At 47.9% G+C, this 25,533-nt stretch overlaps 1 protein-coding gene across 4 annotated transcripts in view; it reads right to left on the bottom strand.

Annotated features, from left to right (window-relative positions):
• Pdgfc (platelet derived growth factor C) overlaps positions 1 to 18,333 on the bottom strand; it is a 178,177-nt gene extending 159,844 nt beyond the window's left edge. For 2 of the 4 annotated variants that reach the window (XM_087200287.1, XM_087200288.1), the window contains exon 1: positions 18,202 to 18,323. Coding sequence is in view for 1 of the 4 variants with exons in the window: in XM_004868546.4 (XP_004868603.1) it covers positions 18,202 to 18,322 (121 nt within the window). In the remaining 3 variants the exon portion in view is untranslated. Of the gene's footprint in view, positions 1 to 18,201 lie in introns of all 4 variants that reach the window. The other 2 variants (XM_004868546.4, XM_087200289.1) reach the window with 2 other exon arrangements.
• Positions 18,334 to 25,533: the final 7,200 nt, after the last annotated feature.

Here is a 25,533-nt window from a genome sequence, read left to right as displayed (position 1 = left end):
ATCATTTTTAGTCACCAACTGTTGTTTTGAAAACTTTTACTTTTCACTGAGTTACAAGACCAAAGAGCCACATCAAGTAACCAATAAACTAAGGACACATAACAATCTGCTTAATATCCAGGTTGCTTCCTGGAATCCACTGAGCACAGCATCAGAAGGAATCAGAGAAGATTGTCCAGGGCTTTGCAAAGAATGCATTTGCACGCAAGAGTCACATCCACTAGTAAAGGTCACTCATTATTTCCTACAGAACCTACTTCCACTAATACCACAGCAACTTTCATATTATTTTTCTCACATTGCAATACAAGTGCATCATAAGGTTATTATCATTTAAATGACTAGAAGTCTTTCCTATAAAAGCAAAGAAAAAAGTTGTGCTCAACAATGCTTCAGACATTTTATTCTTCTTAAAAGTCTACCATATGGTAATACTTTAGACACTGCCATAAAAAGGCATAAAGTATGTCTTCTTACCAAGAAGTATGTGTGTCTGTTTTTCAAAAGGAGTAAAACCCAAGCTCTGTAGACAGAAGATAGGAAAGACAGAGAATTACCCATCTATCTAAGAAGCAGCCCTCCTCCTCTGTCAATAATCAATACAATTAACCAGCCTGAGCTCAGGGACTAGCACAGCACACAGCTGCCAGAATACCGCGTGTGTAAGGGCACAGACTCCTCAGTCTTCATCCCTGCTAAACTCACTCTGATTCCAGCTGCCTTCAAAAGTGATTATAAGACAACTGTCTCACAGAGAGAAATAAAATGAGTATGAAAATACATGGTGTGGTCTCTCTGTGTCCTGAACCTTTGCACTGCCTTAACTTTTGGGGAAGCAGGGGCATACATTTGAGCAGTTTATGTAAACAGCAGAGGGTATGGTTTTAATTTGGCTGTGACACCGTAAATACTGGCATACTGAGCATGTGCTTGCTGCCATGAATTCTGAGCTCTCTCCCCAGGGCCTGCTTCTGTTTTGTCCCCATGCCAGAGCCAAGGACTACTCGCTCATAATCTCATATGATCAGGGCTGAGAAAATCAACTTCATTTCCAAGGAGAAAAAAAATATAGCCTTTGAGTGATTTTTTTCATAAGTTTTTCAAAATCTTTGCCTTCCAGGGGATAAATCAGAGATGTCAATCTCAAAACCCCAAAGCATAAAAGAGAAAAACAAACTGAAAATCAAGCAATAGGGTTCTCTCTTATGTTAGGAAGAGAGAAAAGAAGAGGGAATAATTCAAAACAAAAATAACTTAGTAATGAAAACCGGACTTTTTGAGCGTCATGATCTTCTCTATAGTGAACTAACTGCAATGAAACTTTATCATAAAGTTTCCAGTTAAAAATAATTTTCCTGGAAATCATGCACTCCTGTTTTCTTGTTGAGGAAATAGCATTTTATGGAGTCATCGTTAAAATTCTGCCTACCAGGTTCTCTGTGCATTAATTTTACTTGGTCTAAGCAGAAAGAGCCAGGCCCTCCTGTGTGTCGCCCGTTAGTTCCTCCAGGATGCCAGGCGTCCGCTGCATCTGGGTGGTGAAATGAGGCACGTGACGCCTTCGCAGGCATCAGTGAGGACTTCTGACCCTGGGGGCCAGTGTGGCGGCAGAACAGGCTGTCCTGGGTCCACATGGCTGTCTTCTCTTTGCTGAAGCACGTCCACCAGCCCACAAAGCACTCTGGGAGAGATCAGTCCGCGTTTTCCTTTCTGGTGCTTGCGATTTGCGGCCATCCTAAGGAGAAAGTGGGAACTTCTGCACCGTCGAGGGGGTGACGCAGGGGGGTTTGAGGTGTGGGTTCCAGGGAGGCTGAGCCACACGTGTGGGCTTTGACCAGGTGGCTTTGGGACGTCGAGCAGGTCCCTCCACACCTCAGGGTCACCCCTGCGCCGCCTGCCCGGCTCCATCTTCTCTCCTTTACAATCATCCCGATGTTCTCTGTTAGGGGCCTGAGGAGCAACTGTCTATTTGAAATCTGTTAGTAGAACTAAAAAGGTCTTTTCACACACAAAATGTTGTAATTATTTGACATGGACAATTAATTAGCTGCTTTGTAGTAACCAGTCCAGAATGAATACATATAAAAAAAATCACATTGTACGTGATAAATATATTTAACTTTTATTTATCAACTATACTTAATACAGCTGGGAAAATTCGATGATGAAATAATGATATGAAAAGATAAAGCAACTTAAAATGTATTGATTACAGGATTAGGATTGACTGATTCTTTATAGCTGCATAAAATACCAAGACTGGGGACGACAGGCCCTCGGCATTAGGAACCGATCAGCCTAAATCCTTCAGCAAGCCCCAGGACCTTAGCAGATACCATATACACATTCTCCTTACTGTGTCAGACAAAGCCCTTCATAATTACAAGTGGTGTTTTGACTCCTAATGCCAGCCAGAAAGAGTTGGGTTTTGAACACAATGTGTGCTCTCTCACAAGTCTATGGCTTCTGATTCAAAATCTCTTTCTTTTCTGGTGAATGCTTTCACCCTTCAAGACCCAACTCGAATGACAGCCTGATGGGAAGGCTTTCCTGCCCTGTACATAGAATACCCCTTGACTCCTTCAGCATTCTAAGCATACCTGTAAGTATCACAAACACACAGACTGGGAGCATCCATTGCACAAAGAAACACGTTTCCTTTATCTGTTTTCAGGGTGTGATGGAGTCCTCAGGACTAATGGCACTTGGCATCCAGGGGACTGAAATGGTTTCTTGGGTGAAAGAGTTGCCGAGAGCCTGGAGTCAGGAGAGCATGGGGCTCAGGGTGTGAGAGGTCAGCCAGGAGTCCTCTTTTCCTAAGAACCACTGCTGTGAGCTAACTCCAGACCAAGGGACAAGCAAGCCTGACTCCTAGGAATCCCAGTTTGGTCCTCCATCTTGTAGCAGGAGGATACCAGGAGCATTTCCCCCTGCAAACCCTTGGGCTCCCCCAGACCTCCTACAGTAAGGCAGAATTTCTTCTTCGCAAGGGCCTCAGTTGATGTGTATGCACATGGCTGTTGGAGAAGCATCCATCAGCATGACTGCAGTCAACACTGTGGTTGGGAGAACTCTACTGTGGGGCTGTCAGGTGTTCACCTTCTGCAAGCAATTATGTGGGGGCCAGAGGGTGTGGGAAAAACCCAGGTCCCAGAAGGAATAACAGGGACACACTTGCCACAGTTTAGGTTATACACAGCCAGGCCCTGCTGTGCAGAAACTACAAATGTACCCACATTAGTTAAAAACAGAAATATTACTATTCATTGATTAGTTGGACAGTCATTCTATGCTCATTTAATTTACTGTGAATACATATATAGATAGATAGATAGATAGATAGATAGATAGATAGATAGATAGATATCTTCTGTGAAGGAATGCAAAGCCAAGTCTGTCAATTTAAAGTTGCATTTGCAGATGTGGAGAGCAAACCCAACTTTGAGAATCAGAAAGAAAATCTTCTAAACATGTGTGTGACCGGGTCACACAATGAAACAAGATCCCAACAAGATAGCACCAGGAATCAGGGGACGGTAAGGCAGGCAGATGTGTTCCACATGCACATTTTTTAAGGGAAGTGGCCAGAAGCCATTCTGTGAAAGGTGAATCCCTCAGACAGAGCCAGAATCCCCGCCACTGTGTCTACCCCAGCCCCAGGCTCCAGTCACAAGCGGACCTTGTTCACGTGTGCCAAAGTCACAGTCTGACTTTTAGTTATTCCAAAGGATGGGGCATGCCTGTTTCTGAACTGTGAGGGTATCCACACAGCAAGTGTCTCTACGACTCCGTATCAATGCAGAGTGAGATAGCCAGGTGTGATGGCACAGGCCTGTAACTCAGCTGCTCAGGAGGCTGAGGAAGGGGGGTCCACAGGTGGAGGCCAGCCTGGGAAACTCAGTGAGAAATTGTCCCAAAACTTGAAGAAATGAAAAAGGCTGGGGATGTAGTTTAGTAGTAGAGCAACTCTGGGTGCCCAGCACCTGAAGAAGAAAAAACCTGAGCTAAAACGTCATGAACCTGCAGGAAAGATGTTTCTCAGGAGCAACAAAAATGAACTTGCATTTTCACCAAGACTAGTTCTTGGCTTTCCTGTGATCCAAGCAGGCACAAGTTCTACTTTACAAATGCACCCCAAACCATCCTTTGGGGAGTATGGCACATGCACCCTAAGAACACAGCAAAAGCAGATATTTTCTGTTCTCCTGAGTGAGCAACTGGACCTCCCCCAACAAATTTCCATGTGGTTCCCATAACTCTTAAACCAGATGAGTACAGTGCAAATGGCAGCTGGGGGCTTCCATAGCAGGCACCCAAGCAGACTTATGGTCAGGTCCCTGTATGGTAGTTTCAGAGGTTACTCTCATGAGGGCATCAGAGCCAGAAAAATGAAGTCTAAGCCATTTCAGCGCTGACTTAATTTAGATTTCTATGGTGTTTGTTATGACTTTTATCTCAATGTCCCCCTGAAGCCTCATGCACTGATAGATAGGGCTTATGGAGATGAGTGGACCACGGGTGTGTGATACTGGATTAGCCCACTGGTGGGTTTATACTCGGGTGTGATGCTGGGAGGTGAAGCCTGGTAGGAAGAGGTGGGTCTCTGTGGGCATGGTCTCCCTCGATCCACTGTGCTCATTCCTGTCTGCCTTGTCATGGACTGTTTCTCCTCTGCGATGTCCCTCTCCCATGGCACCCTGCCTTGAAACTAGCCAACTATCGACTGAAAGTACTACAAACTGTGAGCCAAAATAAATCTCTCCTCCTTTAACGTGTAGGTGTTGGGTATTTTGTCTCAGCAATGAGAAAGTAACTGAGACAGTGTTTTTATTAATCTTCAAAGCCTTTTATAACAATCCTTGCTAAGTCAATTTAGATGTATTTTTGTAACATACACTTGCCCACACATCACTCCTCTTCACCTAACTAATGTTTAAGGCTGCATTTGAAGGTGACTTCTGCCACTGAGTTCACAAGCCCTGTCTGCTGACCATCCTAAATAACCCTTTCCTTCACCTAAGTATTCCAAGCTATTCACTTCCTCAGTCCTCTTGACTGGCTGGCCAACCCACACCACCAATTTTATTATGTTTCCTCTCCTGTTAGTTATGCTCCTGCTGTAGCCAGGAGACTGGACCCAAACATCATCAGAGGGGTTTAGCCACCTCCCCTGCTGGGGAACCACTACTCCATTCTTCCTACACCTCTCCTCACTCTCCCACTTTGTCAAGGTCTCTTCTTGGAAAACTTCCCTTCCTCCTCTGCCGGGCGTCCTGCGGTCTTACTGTCTCACCTGAGGTGCTCTGCCATGTTCAGCTCTCACCTCACCTGGACCCCAGCAGCTGCTGCACTGGAACTTTTGTGGCCAGGAGCTTATCTGTCCTGCATGACTAATCTTTTTGTCTCCTCCGGGCCTCATCCAAACCCCTAAAACAAGCCAACACAGAAACAAAACACTTCGCTCTTTCTTTCCCACCATTCAGAACCCAGTGCATTATCTTTTCTCCCTCTGACAAACTGTATGTCTCACTGCCTCACTTTACTCACTGCCATTCTTCTAGAGTCCTCAACATGGAAATTTGGTTTGTCGACATCAAAAAATGAGCCAGGCATGGTGGCGCACACCTGTACTTCCAGCACTCAGGAAGGCTGGCAGGAGGATCCCATGTTCAAGTCCAGCTTGTGCAACTTAGTAAACTACCAAGAACCTGACTTAAAATAAAAAATAAAAAATGTGCTGGAGAGTTAGCTCAATGTGAAGGCCTGGGCTTCAACTTCCAGTAGTGCAAAAAAAAAAAAAAAATTAGAAATCATAGGATGCTCACTTGTTCACTGGTCCTCATATTCTTGAATCTCTGTTATGTTTTCTGCTGTGGCCAATTTCTGTTACGTTTCTCCCTCTCTCCTTGGCATCCTCTACTACCTACCTGATGGCTGATGCTATTTTTTTCCTTTCCTGCTACCTCTTCACAGGAATGTCTGCAAGTAGGATTTCCTTTTCCTTCGATGTTAACCTTCACTTCTCGGCAGCATCCTTCTGTCTGCACCTGCTCTGCCCCCTTGGAAGCAGGTCTGCTCCACAACTTGGCTGCCTGCTCAGCTGAGCAGAGCCGATGACAGCATCCAAGCTGCCAGTTTCTCAAGTCTCCACGTCGATTTCCTCCTTCCAAACTTCCAATCCCAGTCACCCTCTGGATCCACGTCTGAGATCACCGTCGCAACGCCTGCACTTCAGACTGCATAAGGTCCTCCCCAACTCCTGAAATAATTTCCCACCCGATTCTGGAGGTGCAAGTGCCGATCATGGTTGCAGGACCCCTTCTTCCAAATAAACCTCTCCCCTAACAACTTTCCTCAGCCTCTTCTGATAGCTTAGCTGTAAATAATGTGGTCTTTTCTTTGAATTCCCACCCGCCCAACACTGTATTCCTTTCCACTCTGCAGTCCAGAGGGCTGTGCATCTTCCCTCCCATTCTGACCATTAGCACTCGGCAGTGGCAGGTAAGTCTGCTGTAGCGTGGATCCCAAGTGTCTCCCACAGGTCCTCACTGCAAAGACTGCCTGGTGCAGCAGTGTTGGAAGGAGCTGGGGCCCTGAGGGTGGTGCCTTTAAGGGGAGGTCCTTAGGTCACTGAGAGTGTGTCCACCTTCAGGGGCAAGACCGGGAGCCAGTTCTGCTCACCATGAGGGCCATCTTCCTCTGCCACGAGCTTGCAGCTGTGGGAGCTGCCTCTTCACAGGCCCAAAAGCCACAGGCCAAGAGCCATCCATGACTGACTCTTCTGAAACTGTGGCCCCACATAAAGCTTTCCTCCTGAGAAGCTGATATTCTCCGTGTCTTGTCATGGAAACAGAAAGCTGAGTAGCAGAAAAGCTAACTCAACTCTGCATCTCGCACAACATCTCACAGTTTGACAGAAACAGCGTCACCATGTGGCACAGACCCCAGCCTGGAGTTCTTTAGAGTATACAACCACAGAAAGATGTGAGCTGGGGTTTTCGAGGTCATGTAGACGCTAGCCTAAGGGAGGATCTTAGGTCTCTTTATAGACTTAAGACCATCTAGCCCTAAGTTACTCATCAGAAAAAGAAAGAAAGAAAACAGCAAGTCACACATCACACAGAAGCTATAATGTCCGCCACTGTCCGTTGTTTTTTAAACCTGTGGAGCTGGCGTAGTTATTTCCTCTGCCAAACTTCCAGCAGTAACACTTAAAAGTTGCCAGTATGGTCAGATGCCATTGGTTTTTAAAAGGTCCATTCATTTGTACCAAGTGTTTCTTCCAGAATCGCTTCCTTTAAGGCTAAATGAGCCAACAATGATGAGAGAAGGTACAGAATAGAGGAACGCTGTGGAATCAACACAGAAATTATTTAACGTCCTTTGCTCATTTCACTTTCCAAGTTTATTTCTGGCTTCTGTTTTCACAATTCATCACCACTCCATAAAGTGTAGCACCACAGATTTTTATATTTGCACCCACTCAGCTCCATTTTCTTGGACAGTTCTGACACATACATCCTTCTTGCTCAATTCCAGAAAAGGTCAGTTAATATCCTGATGCAATAAAGTAACTCTATAAAAGCAAGATAACTTAGGATAAACTTATTGTCTACTTGTCCAGTAATAACAAATGAATGTAACAAGAGGTTGGTTATAACAGCAGTTTTATTACAAGACAGGCAGAGTTACAGAGGCTGTAAATCAAAACCATTGTTAGGTTCCTGCTTTACATAGTTGTAGTTATGAGTCTACTTCTGTAAGCCAGAACAATTATTTTACAATTAGTTTAGACATGTCTGAGCCCAGAAGGAAAATTTCAATTTCAATCATCATATTTTCCTTATATGGAACCCAGTGCTACCAAAAATCAGGTCATTTCCACTTCTCACACATGGGTTTCTAACCATTTTCCAAAGCTGACCAGATTTATAAAGCACATGATCTAAATTTTAGGTATGTTTCCAAGTTGCACAGCAAAATAACAACAGTAATATCCACACATTAGACAAAAAAAGGAAGAATAAATAAGTTGTAATCTCATTCTCAAGGTAGAATACAGTCACAATCCTTCAAAACAGAATCCACACCCCTGAACTTGGACTGTGAATCTAGCATCTAAATATCTAGTAAATGGCCCAATTTGTTTACATGGGCCTATAGCTCTCTATGGTCTTTCCATAAAGAAATTCTTACATCCATTTCCTTTATTTTGTTTAAGAGTGTGGGCATGAGCCCCAGAACTGCATGCCAGTTCAGCAAGCCTCTCCGAGATGGACGTGGTCTCCTCTACCAACAACATTTTCAGAACAATGTTTGTACCCTGGAAGCATTGCACATTCCCACACACCAAAACTATTTCCCGTGCTTTATGCAGTTTTCAATGTTCGGCAGACATAGTAAATAAGTCCTCTTTTTCCATGCTTCCAAGTAGAAGTATGGCATTTGCACTTCTTCCAGAAGATTTGCACCTCTGAGTGCTTTGCTATGGTAGGTTAACCATTCAGAAAGGACTGCGAAGGGAGACTGCAAGGAAATGTGAAATCCAGACTCCCTCAATGATTTCCTAGGATATAAATGTGAGTTCTAAAAGGAAACCATTTTAAAGCAGTTAGTTTAATGGGGTGCCCAACTGATGCGTATTAGAAGTTATCAGTATACATTAAAAATAAATTTTCCACAAGGAAGAAAAACATTTCTGTTTAGGAGGCAGGGGGATGATTTAATTCCTAATTTTACATTCCTAAGCATAGTTTTTAACCTCAAGCCTGCTAATTTTCTTAAGAAAAAAAAATGAAAACCACATTTTAAAGGGTCAGCATTCATCAATGAGGTTTCCAGAGTTAACATCTCTCAGCATATTGGCCAGACCCTGACCTGAAAACTCTGCTATTTTTAGATTTCTGCTTCTTGGAGAAGCTGATGGGACAGCATGACTGCAGTGGTTGACAGGCAGCGAAGGCTCATAACTATGAAAATGCTAGTGCTTCGTGGGCCACTGCTTGTATGGCAGAGTCAGTGTGCTGTCACTTGGAGCCCCAGAAAGAGTGTACTTTTGGGCCAGGGATTTAGCTCAGGGGTGCCACATCTGCCTCGAAAGCGCAAGGTCCTGAGTTCCATCCCCAGTACCAAAAAAAAAAAAAGTATACTTTTGCTTGTCAATAAAATTAATGTCAGTAATATTGTTATGGAGACACTAAGGCTTCCCCTAATACTTTTTATCACCTACAGCATATTTCTATCACAGGATGACATGGCTTCAGGACACCTCGCTTCTGGTATGAATCTGCAGACCCATGCTTTCCATGACAGCATTGTCCAGTGTTTCTTTCCTGTCTCACAGGGTTCCCATATCACAGAGTATTCAAAGAAACCCAGTGGAATTGCATCGTCTTGCAAATGTTTTTGCTGCCCGGGGAACCGAACCCATGGAGCACACTTTATCAGCAAGCTACATCCCCAGCCCATTTATTTATTCAACTTTTGAGACAAATTCTCTGTAAGTTGCCCTAACAGGACTTGAATTGAAGGTCCTGCTGCCTCAACTTTCCTCACTGCTGGGGTTACAGGCACCATGCCCAGTTTTGTTTTGTACTTTTTGTTTTTCAGTGCTGTGGATCAAAGCCAGACCCTGAACCGCGTTCAGCACATGTTCTCCGGCTGATTTCCTTCCCCATGCCTCTACTGAGTTCTTATTTCTTCTCTGAATGGACAATCTGGCCACACAGCACACTGGGGTTACTGTGTTTCCCTAATGTTTTATTCTGGGGTTACCATGTTTCCCTGGGTTTGTTTCCCAGTACTGGGGATCGAACTCAGGACCTTGAACTTGAAAGGCAGACATGGTGTCAATGAGCTAAATCCTCGACCTTCCCTATGTTTTCAATAATCTACACTCTACTTCTCCGTATGTCTTGGTTTGAAGCCTGACAAATTAGAAACGAGCAATATGGATTTGCCCTATTTCCCAAACCTGTAAGAAATATCCAGTAAGAGAACTTTTCCTCATTTATTGGTACTTTACATTTTAAGCAAGTGTTCCTTGTTTATGTGGTTATTTTAAATGGGCCCTGCTGCCACAGGAAAAAATATCATGATTTGATGATTCCTGATTTGCATTTCCAGTTGGTGGGACTATGAATATGTGCAGCAGTATGGGGAACAAGCTGTGATTTATTGCTCAGATGGATAAGAGATAAATAATATGACTGTTTTCAAGACAGATGTCCTTCTAAATAGCTAGCAAAAATAGCTGCCGGAAAGCACCGAGGTGCGGGCCACCACAGTGAGTGCTGCAGCTGACGGCTTCTCGCATCTGCTGCGCTGCGCTGCGCCGGCAGTGCCAAGACCAGCAGGGCGTGCGCCAGCCCAAAGCCCACCTGGCGCTCTCCTGCGAACGCCGAGATGCTCAAAACAGTATCCGCCCATGAACAAGGATTTCCTAGAATGCAAACAGCAGAGCTTCCCAAAACGCCAAGGCACCAACACTGGACATGCACCTGCAGAATTCAGTCATCTTCAGCCCATGAATACCACCCAGTACCTTGAGCCAAGCGCTGAGTGTGCGCAAGGCCAGGAAGCTCCAGAGGAAGGATGCGGTTCCTCGTGCAAAGGGACCGCAGAGGGACGAAGGCTCTACGCAGCTGCAGTCCTGCCCTAGAGCGGGAAGGCCGGGCCTTTGTCTGCAGTGGAACAGCTTCCGCACGGGAACTGTGGGTGCTGACGCTGCCCCCCTTCCTCAGTCTCCCGCTCCCGCTCCCTCACCCGGCCTGGCCTCTTCTCCATGCGCCCATTTGGGGAATGAAGTGTGACGTGGCTCTGTTTGCCTGAGGAAGGAAATGCAGGGACTCGTGTGGACCATGGGGAAAGCCGAGCTCACTGCCTGGACTGAGGCTGGGTAGTCTGCTCTTCTCCGGGCCACAATGTTCACGCCTGTGTCCACACCTGAGCATGAGGCTGCACCCACCCCGTGCCTCACAGAGCGCCCAGTCACTCTGGGCACTGGGAGGAAATTCCAGCAGGAAGCCAGCTATACCAAAGCAGACCATAGCTGTGTGTGCCCGCTTAGACAATTACAGGAAATGATGGCCATAAGGGAATCGTAAATAGGAAGCCAACCTGTCCTTCCACTCCGTTAACTGCCACTCCTGCAGGAGGATCACTCGGCAGACAGCAGACAGCATACAGCATTACTGCCTTCACCACAAAGCCGAGACACCATGACCTCCTCTTCTCAGACCCAACCCTTCAGGAAGGCAGCAAAGGACCTCCAAAGTGCCCTGGGCACTCTGTGAGGTATGGGGTGGATCCTGCCTCATCCTCAGGCCCAGGCCTTCCTCCCTGAGGACCTAGCATCAGGGCAGAGCTGAACACAGGGCACATGCTCATAAATGTGCGCTGGGTGAAAACAAGGTTGGAATAAAACATCAGCGCATCTGCTACCTTACAGAGACATGTGGCCAAGCCCTGGCTGCAGTCAGGCTGAGGCCGAGACACAGCGCTGGGCCACCGTAGCTACGCTGCTTCTCTGAGATCTCGTGGGGACATCAGAGAAGCTGTGTACTCTGCAAACACTGGGCAGAGATGTGGCAAACAGGTGCTTCCCGGGGCTCAGAACACACTGCAGACTCAGCTCCCACAGCCCGGGAGCCCCAACTACACCAAGAACAGTCCCGCACATTGCCATCCAGTGTCCTGTCTGGTGGCTCTCACTCATTCGCCAACGCACACTGAGCACAGCAGCAGAGTAAATCCACACCCTTGCGTGCACTTTACTGAGCCTTGCAGACTTTGGGGGTGTCGGTCGCCCTCAAGGAACCTCACTTGCTCTTCGCCTCATGCTTCTAACAAAAATGACTTGACGACTGCCGGAAACAGAGACAGCCAAGTACAGCAACGTCAGACTTCGAAGCAAAAGCGGAACTACACAGAGGACCAAGAAAGCAAGATTAGCCAAGGCAGCCTGGCAAAGAAGGTTTAGGTTAGAGATGAGACAAATGTCTGCAGAAGAGGCTGTCCAGGGCCCAGGGGGCTGGCAACACTTGAAGGTGGCACGGGACATAGGATGTGAGGCTGATGACAGATGAAACCAGTTAAAATGCATTCTCAGGAAGGCAAGGACAAAAATGAGCTGATACTAGCAAAAATATCACTCTTTTTGCAACTTGAATGATTAGTGCAATAATTAGAGCTTCTCCCTATAACTTTTAACTCCTTTTGTTTTCAGATTCAGGAAGTTCACAAACAAAACATTCTAAAATCTAAACTGAAAACCGTTTTAGGCAACCCATTCAAGTCCACGGCTGTGCATTTGTTTCCTGAGCCTCTCGATCTTGAAGAAAGAGTGGATTTCTAAGTAGCATACGCTACATAGCACAGTATTTTGGGTCACTCGTTAGATCCATTTCAAAAGAATAACAAGCTATTCTTTCTAGAGTGCACTAAACATGGTTATTTGTTAATGTCTATGGTACGTTTATCGTTTCATGAAATATCCCACCACAGAAAAGGTTGAAATTACTTTTAAAAATCATTAACATTTCTTGTAGAACCAAGCATGCCCATGTTAAACAACCATCCTCTTCAGCAGCAATTAGCAAGCCAAAATATTAAGTTAATATCATCTCTTTGTGGACCAGGAGCACCTGCTTAACATAAGGTTCCAACACCATAACAATTCTCAAGGTGCTATGTCCAGCCATTCGCCAAATTGTCAGATTTCTTTACCACCGTAAGAATGGTAATATCAGCCACGTGAGCTATTCCACGTGACCAGTGTGGCCCCTGTGAGAGTGTTTGCTTCAGTGGCCTTACGCACTTCAAGGGCAATGTCCCCACCTCAGTTCACAACCTCCAAAGCACGCAGTCTTCTAGCATGATAAAGAAATGCTTCTGTACAAAGTGTCTGAATTCTGACCCCCTCAGCCCCCTGCCTAGTTGGTTCTGGCATGAGGGGGATACACGAACCACTTGGCAGTTTACTGCTGCTGCCCTCTGGTGACCTGAGCAGAGTCATCTCTGCTCCCCAAGCCTCGGCCACGCCCATGGCAATGAAGAGACACCTCCCGGATCCCTCCTGCTACAACATCCAAAGCACCATATGTGCGGATGGCTTCCAATTCACACAAGCTCTCCATGAGCCACAGGCAAAAACTGACAGCACCCACACCGGGCAGACTGGTCATCCATCCGTGATTCTCTTGAATCCTTGGTTCACATCAAACCCGTCTTCAGGAATCCGAGGGTATGGACTGTAATGGCACATTCAGAGGCTGACGGGCACCAGCTATAGCAAACCTACCCATGGGCTTGGTGCACGCAAGTGTACTTGGTAGCATGCTGTGTTTAGCATAGCAGACACCTCATCTCTTCTCATGAGAAAGAATCAAACAGTACGCAAATTCTAAGACCAGAGAGACGCCTTCCAAAGTGGCCCGCTGCTATAGTGAGCACTGCAGGCTGAGTCCAGCAAAGCGTCCCACATCCAGAACCAGCTCACAGACTTTTGGGGTCCACGTGCCATTCCATACCCTGCTTCTGGGCTGTGGGTGCCACAGAGAGAAAGTCAGATAAGGCCACACCCCCCAAGAACTGAGATCCCACAGTGCAAGTGGGAGAGGATAGGGAGACAACAAGATAATAAATTAAGAAACAAGAAGACTGTCAAAGTGCAGCAACGGCTATGCAGTTAATCCACTATGGGAGACACCGAAATGACTAATTTAGACCGGATTGTCAGAAAAAGACTCCTCAGGGCAGTGAGCCCTTTGCTCTAGATAAGAAGGTGCCTCCCACTGAAAATCAGCTAGTCAGCGGCAGCCAGAGAGGCAGCAGTAGCCAACCAAGGACTGCAGCCCCGACCCAGGGTGCGGGACTGCACCCTGTCTCTTCCCAGCCCCCAACCCGGAGGAGCCAAAAGCAAAGGAGCTACAAAAAAGGCAGGAAGGAAGCCACAGGCTCAGTCCTTACTCCAGGCTCCCCAAGGCATGGGGCCCACAGGAGCTGCCCAGCAGGGAGGAGAGGAGATGGGGTTTTAACACTGACACCAACTAAACTGTCCACAGCTAAGAGAGTCACCAAGCATCCCTGTCAGTCTGTTCACTCAGGACAGACACCCGCAGGGTGAGCAGAGCGTCCCAACCTTGCAAGGTGCTCAAGTGGAGGGTTCGTTTTTCCTGGCACAGCACTCAGGCCTTCCTACCCCTCCGATACGTTTCAGTATTTTTAACAACCAGATATGGCAGGACCTTCTTGGGCAACCAACCGAAAATCAACGGCCAGATGGGTCCATGAGAAAAAGGAAAGGGGCTCTGAAAAAAGAACTCACAGTTGGAATCAGTGGTAAAGTTATACAATATATCATTTAATAAATATATAGAGACCACACAGGTCACAGAGAGACAGTCTATGTATAATGCTTTCAAATTAAACAGTCAGAAACATTAAATTTAGAGTAAATGACGGGATTTTCATTTTGATTTCCACTAGTTTGACTTACATAAAGCAAAACCTATGGGAAAGTTTGGCTAATCTTGGAAATGTTTTATTTGGTATTTGAGTTAATATTACTTATTTAATATATCATAGTATCATTAGAATTTTTTTCTATAAAAGATGTAAAGGTTTATGGATAAAACAATCTTAGAAATACAAAGCTTGAAAAATATAAAGCAGAAGTAAACATAAAGAATATATGTAAGATATAAACTTGCGGAAGGATGAAATAAGAACAGACAAAGCTAGAATGCTGGTGACTGAGACAAGACTCTGTAAGAGGAACCCCCGGGGAACGTTTACTGGGGTCCCATCCCAAGTCTCTAAGTACTAGAACGATATATGTTCAGTTCCTGAAGCTTCCTACAGGCCTGTCCTACTGTCTGAACACCTTGGAGTACATGTCTGAACATATCTGATTAAACACAGAAAATATCAGGGGGTAGGAGAAAAGAGGTACAGTACACTGGAACGGGGCTATGATGAAAAACCAAATCCACCATTCCATAATGGTGCTTCACTTATTCAACCTCCTCAACTCTCTCAAGGAGAACAGAAAAGGAAGCTTAAAAGTCTCTAGGTGACAAGATAAATGTCACAAAGGTCATGCACTAGAACTGACAGACGGACCTGCAGGGAAATGGTTCCAGTCTTTGGCCAGCGCTTCTTAAGCACTGGTCTGTGATTATCTGTGTGGTAATAAAGAGGCTTTGAAGCTGCGACCTAGGCAGGGTGGGGCTGGGCTTGGTCTGGCAGGCACTGGCACACTGGCACAGCAGGAAGAGAAAGCTGGCACTGAAAATCCAAACACAAGACCTAGGCAGGGGCACCCCAGCCGACCACGGTCCCCAAGGACATCGCCCCGCCTGCCACAGAAACCTTGGAAGGAAAAGGCACACACCACCCCTGATGCCCACGAGATAACCCTCACTGTGGCATATTCCGCATCAAAACTCAGATCTGTGGGTGAAGTGAAATCACTCGCCCAGATCACGAGGGAAAAGGGCATTAATTACTCCAACAGTGTATGACTGCCATCCATGTGGGCTACATGCAGTGGAGAAAAGGCTGTGTTTTCTTTTGCTCTTCAATACATATGATTCTTTGTCATGCAACTAAGCAACATTATCCCAGAACTTAATATTTCACGGTAGATATTCTCATCTACAATCAAGGCCTATTGATATTAGTATTTTCCCCACAGTCATACGGGAAATTTGTAGGCAAGAACCCTCCAAGCAATACAGTGTTAACTTCTATCTCTTCCGATAAATCCAGAGACCCTTGTTGTATGTTCTAGACTGCAGGCTTTAATTCCAGGTGAAGCCAAGGACAAGGGCTACGCAGGAGTGGTGAGGAAGTGGCTGAGTGGCTGCAGCACACGCCCCTCGTGCATGAAGTCTGGGGTTTGAGCCCCAGCTCTGGAAAAAAAATGGAATAAGGGGAGGAAGAGGAAAAAGACCAAAAAGTGATACTGTCACAGGTTAAAGCTGTGTTTACAGACACGTGTCAAGCTTCGAAGTTCTGCAGTAGATCAAAAACCAGGAATTGATCCCTAAATTTGGATTGTGTCCACTTTAAACCCACATACCTAGCACTGGCTACGGCAAAGCCTCCGCCAGCAATTTCCATGATGACACCAAGATGGGGCTGAAACAGAGCAGGCTGCAAGTTCAAGTGAGTCAACACCACTGAAAGCCTGTGTACTCAGGAAAAGACAGCACGGTGGGGAGGGTTCCTCAAAAGGAGAACCAGCTCTTCAGTTCGCAACAGATCAATTCGGACATTTCATATGTAGCACTTGGAAGACCTTGCATAAAACAATGCAAGGCACAAACTGGGCCCACAGCACTTTGTGTGTGGTATTGCAGGAGAGGGTTTAAACTTACAGAATGAGAGAACTGTCAGAACCAAAGGAGTAACAAGACAATTAAAAAACAGTCCTAACTCAGTATGAGGGCAAGAAACACCCAAACAAGGACATGGAAAATGGTAACACTGAAGGGGAAGAGGAAGAGAAAGAAGCTGCCATTCCAGCAAATCTGGTCACATTCCAGGGGGATCTTCAGCACCCACCTGTTATCCTCAAATCTTGGAGCCCTGAAGGCACATAAAAATCAACCTGAGCATGTGCAGAAAAATAGCTCTATGTTGCCCCCTAGTGCTGGCCAGACCCGCTTCTCCTTAGGCTACACGCCCCAAGGTGAGCGGTTTCTCTCCTCCACCTCCGGGACCAGCCCTCCAGAGCTAAACACAGCCCATCCTCTGCCCACGGGTGAGGGAACATCCGCTATTTTTACCAGCATACATCTCAGGAAGAGCGATGGCAAAAGAGCGCGCGTGGCCTGGCTCAGTGAATGCACCTCTTTGGAGGGTGTGAACCTGCTCCTCTGAGTAGCCAGGGCCTGCAGGCTTCCTGAAAGCTCCAGGTCCTCTGCAAAGCATGCTGGCATCTGGGTCACGAGGGTTAGAAGAAGGAAAGGACGGAGTGGCCCAGCAGCCATGCAATCCCGGAGACGCCAGGTCTGCGGGCGGAGAGGGATAGGATGCTGGAAGGGAGGCCAGGGTCGGCGTCGCGCACTGCTGTCATTACAGAGACGCGCGCGCCCCTCAGACGCAGGAATCTGAACTGGACATTTATTCTACACGCAAAGAACAAAGGTCAGCCTGACCCGCTTCCTGCCTAGGTACAGCTAGTGCTGCGGCTCCTGAGGTCACCTCCCCAGCTGCCCTCCGCAGAAGCCCGAGTCCTCAGGTGCCCGCAACGCTCAGCACTCAGCGCTGGAAGGAGCAGTGGCCTTAACGTCGGCTGGCAAACGGAGCCCGACAAGCCCAGTGACACCCCAGAACTCCTTATTCTTGTCTGCTCCTGTAGCCAGGACTTCGTGTTTTCTCAACGATGAGCACTACAGAGTTTACACGTAGAGCTGGGGGGAATTCAAAGAGTTTTATTCCGCCCTAGGGGAATAAAAAGCGCCTTTAAAAAGTGTCCACCCGTGCCGAGGGTCGAAGGGCGCTGTGCGCGAGCGTCTCACCTGCAGCTCGCGTGGACACACGCAGCACAAAGCTGGGAATCGCTTCTTTCCAAGGAGAGCCTGAACTTATAAGCAGGGCGTTTAATGTTCCAATGTCGGACAGCCTACGTGAGCCCTGCGGCTCCGTGTGCACTGCAAAGTTTCTCTTTACAAAGGATTCTGAAAAATGACTTCGTAAAGGCCGACGGAGAGGAAAGGAGCCTGGAAACTGAATGATGCGAATCATATGGGGTTCAGAGGCCAAGCAAATCACCCCTGAAGCCTCCCCGGCTCTATGAAAGGAGCCTTTCTCCGGCCCTGTAATCCCGGCCCAGGGGACTCGCACCCGCGTTCTCTAAACACTTCGGGTACACTTGGGAGCCGCGAGGGACCCTCCCTCCCCAGGCGGGGTCCAGCCGCGGCACCCAGGCAGCAGTCGCTCCCCAACGCGCACCGCACAGCGCCGGGGGCGAGGCCGCAGAGCACAAAGCGCGTTTAGAAGCGCAAATACCTGCAACGGAAACGCGCTTCCCGCCGCCCGAGGCGCGCACCCGCGGGGCCCCGCGTGTTCCCGACCCACTCGTTAACCGGCGCCTCCCCGGGGCGCTTCCGCGAACGCGGCCGCGCGCCATCCGGGCCGGGCTCCTGCATGGGACGCGGCCCTGCCCCGCCGCCCGCCGCCGCCCGCGCTCACCGTTGTGCTCCTTGGCGCCGCCGCCGAGCTGCAGCTTGGCGCCCGGGCTGGGCTCCGCGCGGGTCGCGGGTCTGCGGCCGGCCAGCGCGGATGCGAGCAGGAGGAGGCCGAGGAGGAGCATTGGGCCGCCGGGCGGGGCCGGGCCGGGCCGGGCGCGGCTCAGGGCCCGGGGAGCGCGGCGCGCGGGGGGCAGCGCGGAGCCTGCTGTGGCCGCCGGGCCGCGCGGGGGGGCGCCCGCATGCTCCTCCCGGCCTCGCTCCCCGCCGCCCGCGGCGCCCCGGCCCGCGTCCTCCGGGCTCCCTCGCTCTCGGCCGAAAGGCTCCCGGGCAAGCCGGGCCTGAGGCGGCTTCCCAGGGGCGGCCGGGCGGCACCTGTCGGCGGGACGGAGCCGGGCGGCGGGCGCGGCCTCTCCCCGGCGGGCCCGGGTGGCTCTGCGGCCGGGGCCCGACGCCTCCCACGCCGGCGGGGCCCGAGCTGGGCGGGCGGCTCCGGGCGGTGGGGCCGGGCGGCGGGCGCTGGTCCCTCCCCGGCCCCACCTTCGCGGGGCAGCGGGCGGGGCGGGGCGGCCGGGCAGGGCGGGGCGGGGCGGGGCGGGGCGGGGCGGGGCCGGGACGGAGGGGACAAGACGGGACCGACCCAGGGGACCTCCCTCCCGCGCCCCGCAGGGCCCAGCAGGTGCTCCGCGGACAGCGCCGTCCCCGGGGCCCAGGAGAGCAGCGCGAGGCGCGGAAGACAAGGCCTCCTCCCTGGCCTCCTCCGCGCTGGGCTCCGAAGGGGGACCCGAGGGTTAATCTCCGAGGGGACCGCTTCTCCCAGAGCCCTGCGGCACCGGAGCCAGAGGTTTAGGTCTGAAAGGAGGGAAGTTGAATTCAAAGTGTTCCTTCCAGTTTGCAGCTCTCCGAATGAGGATGGAGAAGCAAAACCAAAGACAGGAGACTAACACAAAGACAGTCGCCCTGCCCCGCGACCCTTAGAGAACTAGTTGGGGATCCTGAGTTAGCATCAGCCGCTCTGGGCTGTGTGTCGGGTCACTCGGGAGAGCTGGACAGACCTTTGTTGCCTTTCCTACAATACAGACCCGGGCACAACTAGCCTGGCTGTCCAGAACTGATAGTAGAATCGCCTCTCACCAGTAAGGTCGAGGAAGCACCTAAATCCACGTGTGGGCTGGGCCCAGACCAGCTTCTGGGGTTCATGCTGCCCCAGAGTTCGGGGGGGGGGCGTCTGGGGTGAAAAGGCCCAGTGGGCAGGGCCTGCGTGCTTCCACGTGTGCAACAAGAGTGACAGGATTGAGTGTACCTTCCCCGTCAAGGAGGCGAAAACCCTTGTAAAAGAGTTGAAGCCCCAAGCACAGAGTGGGAAAGATAAACTTTAAAAGTTGGAGCTTTTAGAGTAATAGAAAAATCAAAATGAAAAATGTTAAGCAAGGGCCATGGCACACAAATCACAAGTATCACTAACGTCCTGTGGAAGGAGTCGGTGCCAACAGTGCTCAACACAGATGTTCAACCTGCTGCAGAGAATCGACAGCACAGAGTTCCTGAGCCCAGCCTGGCTCCTGGGCAAGGCTTCCCTGGCCAAACCAGGTGCCCTTCCTTCACCCTGCGGGAAAGGCCAAGCCCTCTTTCCCAGCAGGCTGGGCCACCCAGCCAGACCTGTGTACTGGGACTACCCGGCTCTCCTTCCGCTTCTCTTCAACACTTAGGGGCTGGAGGTCCACCTGAGTAGAGTGTGCTCAGCATGCCCAAGGCCCTGGCTTCGATCCTCAGCACCCTAAAAAGGAGGTGGGAGGTAAGACCCTCCTGGAGCCCCCTCCTCTCAGAATCTTTGCCAGTGTGGCCTGTCCCTTTGTTCTTTTCTTGTTACCACTTCTGTCTTCCCTTCTGTCTTCGGCTGGATAGAAAGGCCAATAAGGCCCCAACTTTGACTGTCAGGAACTTACAGTTTAGTGAACACAGACTTTGTTATTTTATTCATGTTAGCAGCTCTGTAACATCGGTGAGAATCCATATCTGTACAATAAATGTGCTTCAAAACTGATCATCGTTCATGTTTCTAATTTTGTAAGTTCAGTTCTTGAAAGAGAATTTCTCTGCCTGAGGCCCTCGCACATCCAGGTAGTTGAGGCTTCTGACCATCCACGTGGGTTGTGTCCTGTGTGTGCAGATTTAATCCATGTGCTCTCGGGACACTGTAAGGTCGATGGCTGCTCTTTGTTTCGTTTCATTTCATACTGGCTAGAAAGGGCCTGAATAGGGGTTAAAAATAAACACACTTGACCGAGTGACAGCTTTCTTTATTGGAGTCACGTTTGCCCTGGGATTTTCACAGGAAGGTTGCATTTGAAAACTTATAGATGATCTGCAATAATATTCCACCTCTGCCTTTACCTCATCCATATTCAACAGACCGATTTGACAGTCGCCTTATAAATAAAGCCAGCCACGTGCTCCCAAAGGACCCCTGACAAAATTGCACCCACACGGCTGCCTTCCTTTGGGTGTGCTTGCCTGTGCTTACCAAACTACGCTCACCCTCGGAGTAGCTGGTTCTTCCTAACACTTTCCCGCTGCCTGTCTTCCTGTTCCTCTCCGCCTAGAAACCTTTCCTAGAAAAGTGGAATCCCCACATTTCCATTATGCAATGCAGAGTGGGCACAATGACCAGCAGTAGATGTTGGATGAGCGGCTTTGTTTGGGCCTAGGGCATTTCCCCGAGGACAGGCCTCTGTCCTGCCAACCAAGAGAAAATAATTTCAGACGTTGTTTGTGGTTTTCGTGTTTTCTTAACCCTTAGGAAGGAGCGGCCATTCTCACTGAATGCGTGAAGACAGCTACCTAGGACTCCTCCCGGTACACGCCCTGTGCACTGCTCTTAACAGTGCCCATGGCACCGGGAAGTGTCAGTGCTAATTTATTTTTAAGGGCAATAAACTTTTTTTTGTTTTGTTTTGTTTTTTGGGTACCGGGAATCAAACTCGAGTCCTTGCGCTTATTAGACAGGCGGCTGAACCACTGAGCTAAATCCCCAGCCCAAGTGGAATAAACTTTTAAACAGACTCATCATTCACTGGTCACTAAAACACCCAGAAAGAGAGAAACAATGGGGACTTACTTTTGCCTCAGACAATAATATATGCTTTCTTGCTGTTATGTTTCTGTCCTAACACACACACACACACGCACGCACACACACACACGCACACACGCACACACGCACGCACGCACACACACATACATACGAAGCCGTTTTAAGACTTTCTCCAGAACATTTTATTATTTTAGTGCCAGGTAATGGAGCATGAGTTCCTAAAGTTCAGAAAGGTGTTCTGGCTGAATGCTCATTGTGTTTCCAGAAGGGCTATCAAACAATTATACGTATGTGTAGAAAAGGCTGGGCCCAGGAAACCACTTACAAGCAAAGAAATGGCAGAGACCACAGCAGGAATATTGACTGCTATAGGGGCAGGGGAGCAAATAAATAAACAAATGAAACACACGGAACCTCGGTTCACAAACAGAGTGCATTCCGGGATTCTGGTCGCAAACCGAACTGGCCGAGAGCAGAATCTGATTCAATGGTTAGGTTCTGTATTGACCTTCCGGGAAATTGGATTCCATTCTTGTCTTCTCACCCCACCTTCCCCACCTATCCTGCTCCACAGTCTTGAGGAATGCATGACCTGCTATCTCTTGGTGCCAAGAGTAGACAGACACTCTGATTTTCCACACTACAAATAATAGCATGTGCCTTCTCTCACATTTTATTCTTCCAGCTCAGATAGCCCTTACCTCAGCATAATAACTGCTAGTCTGACAAAGGTTTACCTGCCTTAGCACTTGGACAACAATTTCCCTAAGGCCCTGCTCTGAAAGAAGCTGATACATTTTGATTTTGACTAAGGAAATGAGAGGTAGGAAGTTGGAGATGAACAGCCCAAAGACACTGGTTTCCCTTTTGAAATCGGGGTTGGGTATGCACAGATTTTTCCAACATCTCAGATGTGCTTGTCTGACTCAGAACTCAGTAAAGATTCTGAAGCAGGCCATTTCGCTGGGAGACGGTGGACCAGGAACAGTGCCAGGCTTTCCTTCCACCAGATGCTACAGCTTTGATCTAGAAATCTTCTCTTCCACTAAGCTCCTTCCTCCTTGTGTCAATTGTGCTGTGCTTCTGTGATTGTGCGCTAGCAGGGATTTCCTATACGACTCAAAGTATCTTCATGACTGGCAAGAGAAATGACGAACAGATGCTCTTCCCATGTTTGCCCTCCTCACTGTATTTCTATTTTATCTATCACAACAATATACATTTTGCATTATGGTTTGGAAAGAAGTTCCACCAATAACCAAAAAGAGCAGGGGCAAGGGGCAAGAATTTTATCGGATGCAAGGAAACTAAGTAAACTATGTGTAGTATCCATGTTTTAATTTTTAATATTGGCTCATAGTTTTCAGAACAAACTCAAGGTAAAGTGTTATCCCTAGTGGGATGCTAAGGGACAGACACAGCCAGCATCCGTAGTGGAATTGTAAGTAACCAGGAAATAATATTGTCCATAGCCCAGAGCAGATGGCCAGTCTCACGCTCTACTACAGAGTCACACTGGTGCAATGGGAATCTTAGGGTTAGAGCATCCCATCAACACGTGCTTAGCAACCTATCACTATGTTGGCCTTATCCTAGAGTCAATACGATGTCATCTTTCTTTGCCTGGCATTCATTTGTCGGGTATGAAGGCCGCTGTTCATGTTCAAACAAATCACAGCACCGAGGTCAAGACACGAGCATAGCTCTTCCTTTCTCAGATGGTGACCCTCTTATTTCTAAGGTCATGGGAGAAGGACCCTTTCACTTTGTGACCATTGTTTCAAGTGCAATCCTTCCCCTGGCCTCTTGCCTTTGTAAAAGAGGAGATGGTCTTGGCCCACTACTTCAAGAATGTAAACATTAAAAAGTGTCACAGTGTGGTGGACTGAAATGACACACTGTATCCCATAGATATGTACGTTTGCTATGTGTGGATTAGGAAAATTAAGAAGTGAAGTGAAAATGTGTCATTGGTTAGCAGAAAGGAAAATACAGCATGACAATATTAAAAGTATCCTGGATTCATTTTGATGATCAAGATAGATCTCAAAGGAGATCAAGGAGACTTTTAACCCCCTTTTTATTACGATTTGTCCTATGTGCTGCCTTTGTCATCTGTAAAATATGAAAAGTGCTTGTTCTCTTTTAAGAGCGGTCTTGCAAACATTTTTAAAGCATTGTTTTCCCCCAAGTTTATTTCTGTCAGCACGGTTTGCATGTATGCTTACCCCCTTATCTCCTATACCACCTTGTTCTCCTTTCTTATCAGCGGAATCCTCTTTCAGTTGTTCTCTGTGACATTAGGAGGGAGAGAAGCATGTTTTCCTCTTACTGATAGCCCAACATGATTTACAGTTAAACAAAAACAAACCCAGGAAAATAGAAATGAGGGGAGAATTATTCATGTTCACATTTATTTTTGAAGCCTCTGTCATGTCCCAGGAACTGTAGACACATTAAAATATATTTTCTCACTTAATCTTCCCACCAATCCTTCAGAGAAAGTCATAGTTTCCTCCTTTTAATGCCGAGACACTGAAGCTGAAGGAAGAGCATTAATCTTCTCAGAGGCACAGGACTGAGGACAGGTAAAGTTAATGTTTGACTCCAGGTCTTCCTGTCCTGGTCCTGTGCTTTCAGTTTGACACCTTTACTCCCTGAACTTTGGACAGAAACTTTCTTATGTTTCCCTTCTAACTTTTCTTCACAACATGGAATGTACTCCCCCTGGTTTTAATTTGAGGTGTCCTCTGTGGGCTACTGTGTTAGCTTTTCATCACAGAGAACAAATACCTGAGAAAAACAGTTGAGAGGAGGAAAGATTTATTTTGGCTTAGGGTTTCGCAGATTTCAGTCCATGGTCAACTATGCCATGACGGCAAGGCAGGCCGTCATGCTGGAAGGGTGTGGTAGAGGAAAGGTTCTCACGTCACGGCAGCCAGGAAGCAGGAGAGAAGGTACGAGAAACACAGAGGAGGGGTCAAAGGGGAGATACAGTCTCCAAGGTTACACCTTCAAGCCCCACTTCCTCCCACCAAGCCCCACTTCGTGCTTCTGTCATCTGCCTATCACACCTCCAGACCATGACCTCCTCAGTGGATCATTCCAGTTATGATGGGAAGGCCCTGGTGATCCATCACCTCTGAGCACCATTGCTGTGGGGACCAAGCCTTCCACATGTGAACTTTGGAGGGATGTTTCAGTTCCAGATCATGGATACCACTGGAGAAACTTCACCACAAGCTCCAGAACGCTTACCAAGCACCTGACAATGTGTGGGACAACCTAAAGAAAGTGTGTGAGACAGGACAACTAAGGGCCCCTCTGTAGGGGCGACTAAGTCCTGGTATGGGCCGGCGTAAGTCTCCTGTTCCTCGTGAGTCATCCAGCTCATGCCTCAGCCTAACCTTCTGTGGATGGCTATGTCAAAGAACCTATCTGCTTGTCTTCGAGGATGAAGAGAAGGAAGTGTCATTCCCCCTTGCCTGTCCATGACTGCTACTGAATTGAAGTATCATGATTGGGTAGAAATACACTCTTCTCCTCATCTCGCCCTTTGAAGAATCAATTTATGATTAACTATGAATGTCAGAGTCTCAGCCTCTTTTACTCATGCGATTCCTCTGAGCAGACCTCCATGTGTTTCTCATTTACAGTTCTTGGTCCAGGGCATTTTTCGGCTGTGTGGTGAGACAAATTTACATTTGTATTGATAACTTCACAAAGGTATTTTTAGATTAGTTGGAGTTACTCAAAGCACAAAGTCAGCCCCAAGAACTGGCTAGTGACTCGTTAAGCCCTCCAGCAAGCACAAGTCTTCAATTAAAATTTTAATTCTATAGATCAATTCCATTTGGAACTGAGGGTATATATATGCCAATGAAATCACCCTATAGCACCATTTTGTGCACTGTACAGCAAGCTGAAAAAATATATTTTCTTTTATAAATGGCTTTTAGGGCACAGACAAAATCAAATAGCAAAATTTAATTGCTATTATTCATATTTATTGAGTCAAATAATTGCACCATCTGTGACAAACACAGTATTTCAAGAATTCACAGTACTTCTTAATAACATTTCTTTCTGCCTGTCTAGATCTTTCTGTCTCCCTAAATTGTCTGTTTGAAAGTGATTATCACTGTATAAAACACATTCACACTCTCAACTATGCCAATGGGGAAAAAAATCCCCCCAAATCTACTTAGTACATTATGAGAATTATCTATCCCCTGCTTTGGA

This window comes from Heterocephalus glaber, unplaced genomic scaffold, assembly GCF_053883595.1.
Source record: "Heterocephalus glaber isolate CG9 unplaced genomic scaffold, H.glaber_assembly_v1.0 deba00001737, whole genome shotgun sequence".
NCBI classification, from domain to species: Eukaryota; Metazoa; Chordata; class Mammalia; order Rodentia; family Bathyergidae; genus Heterocephalus; species Heterocephalus glaber.
This window is presented reverse-complemented; position numbering and strand designations above follow the sequence as displayed.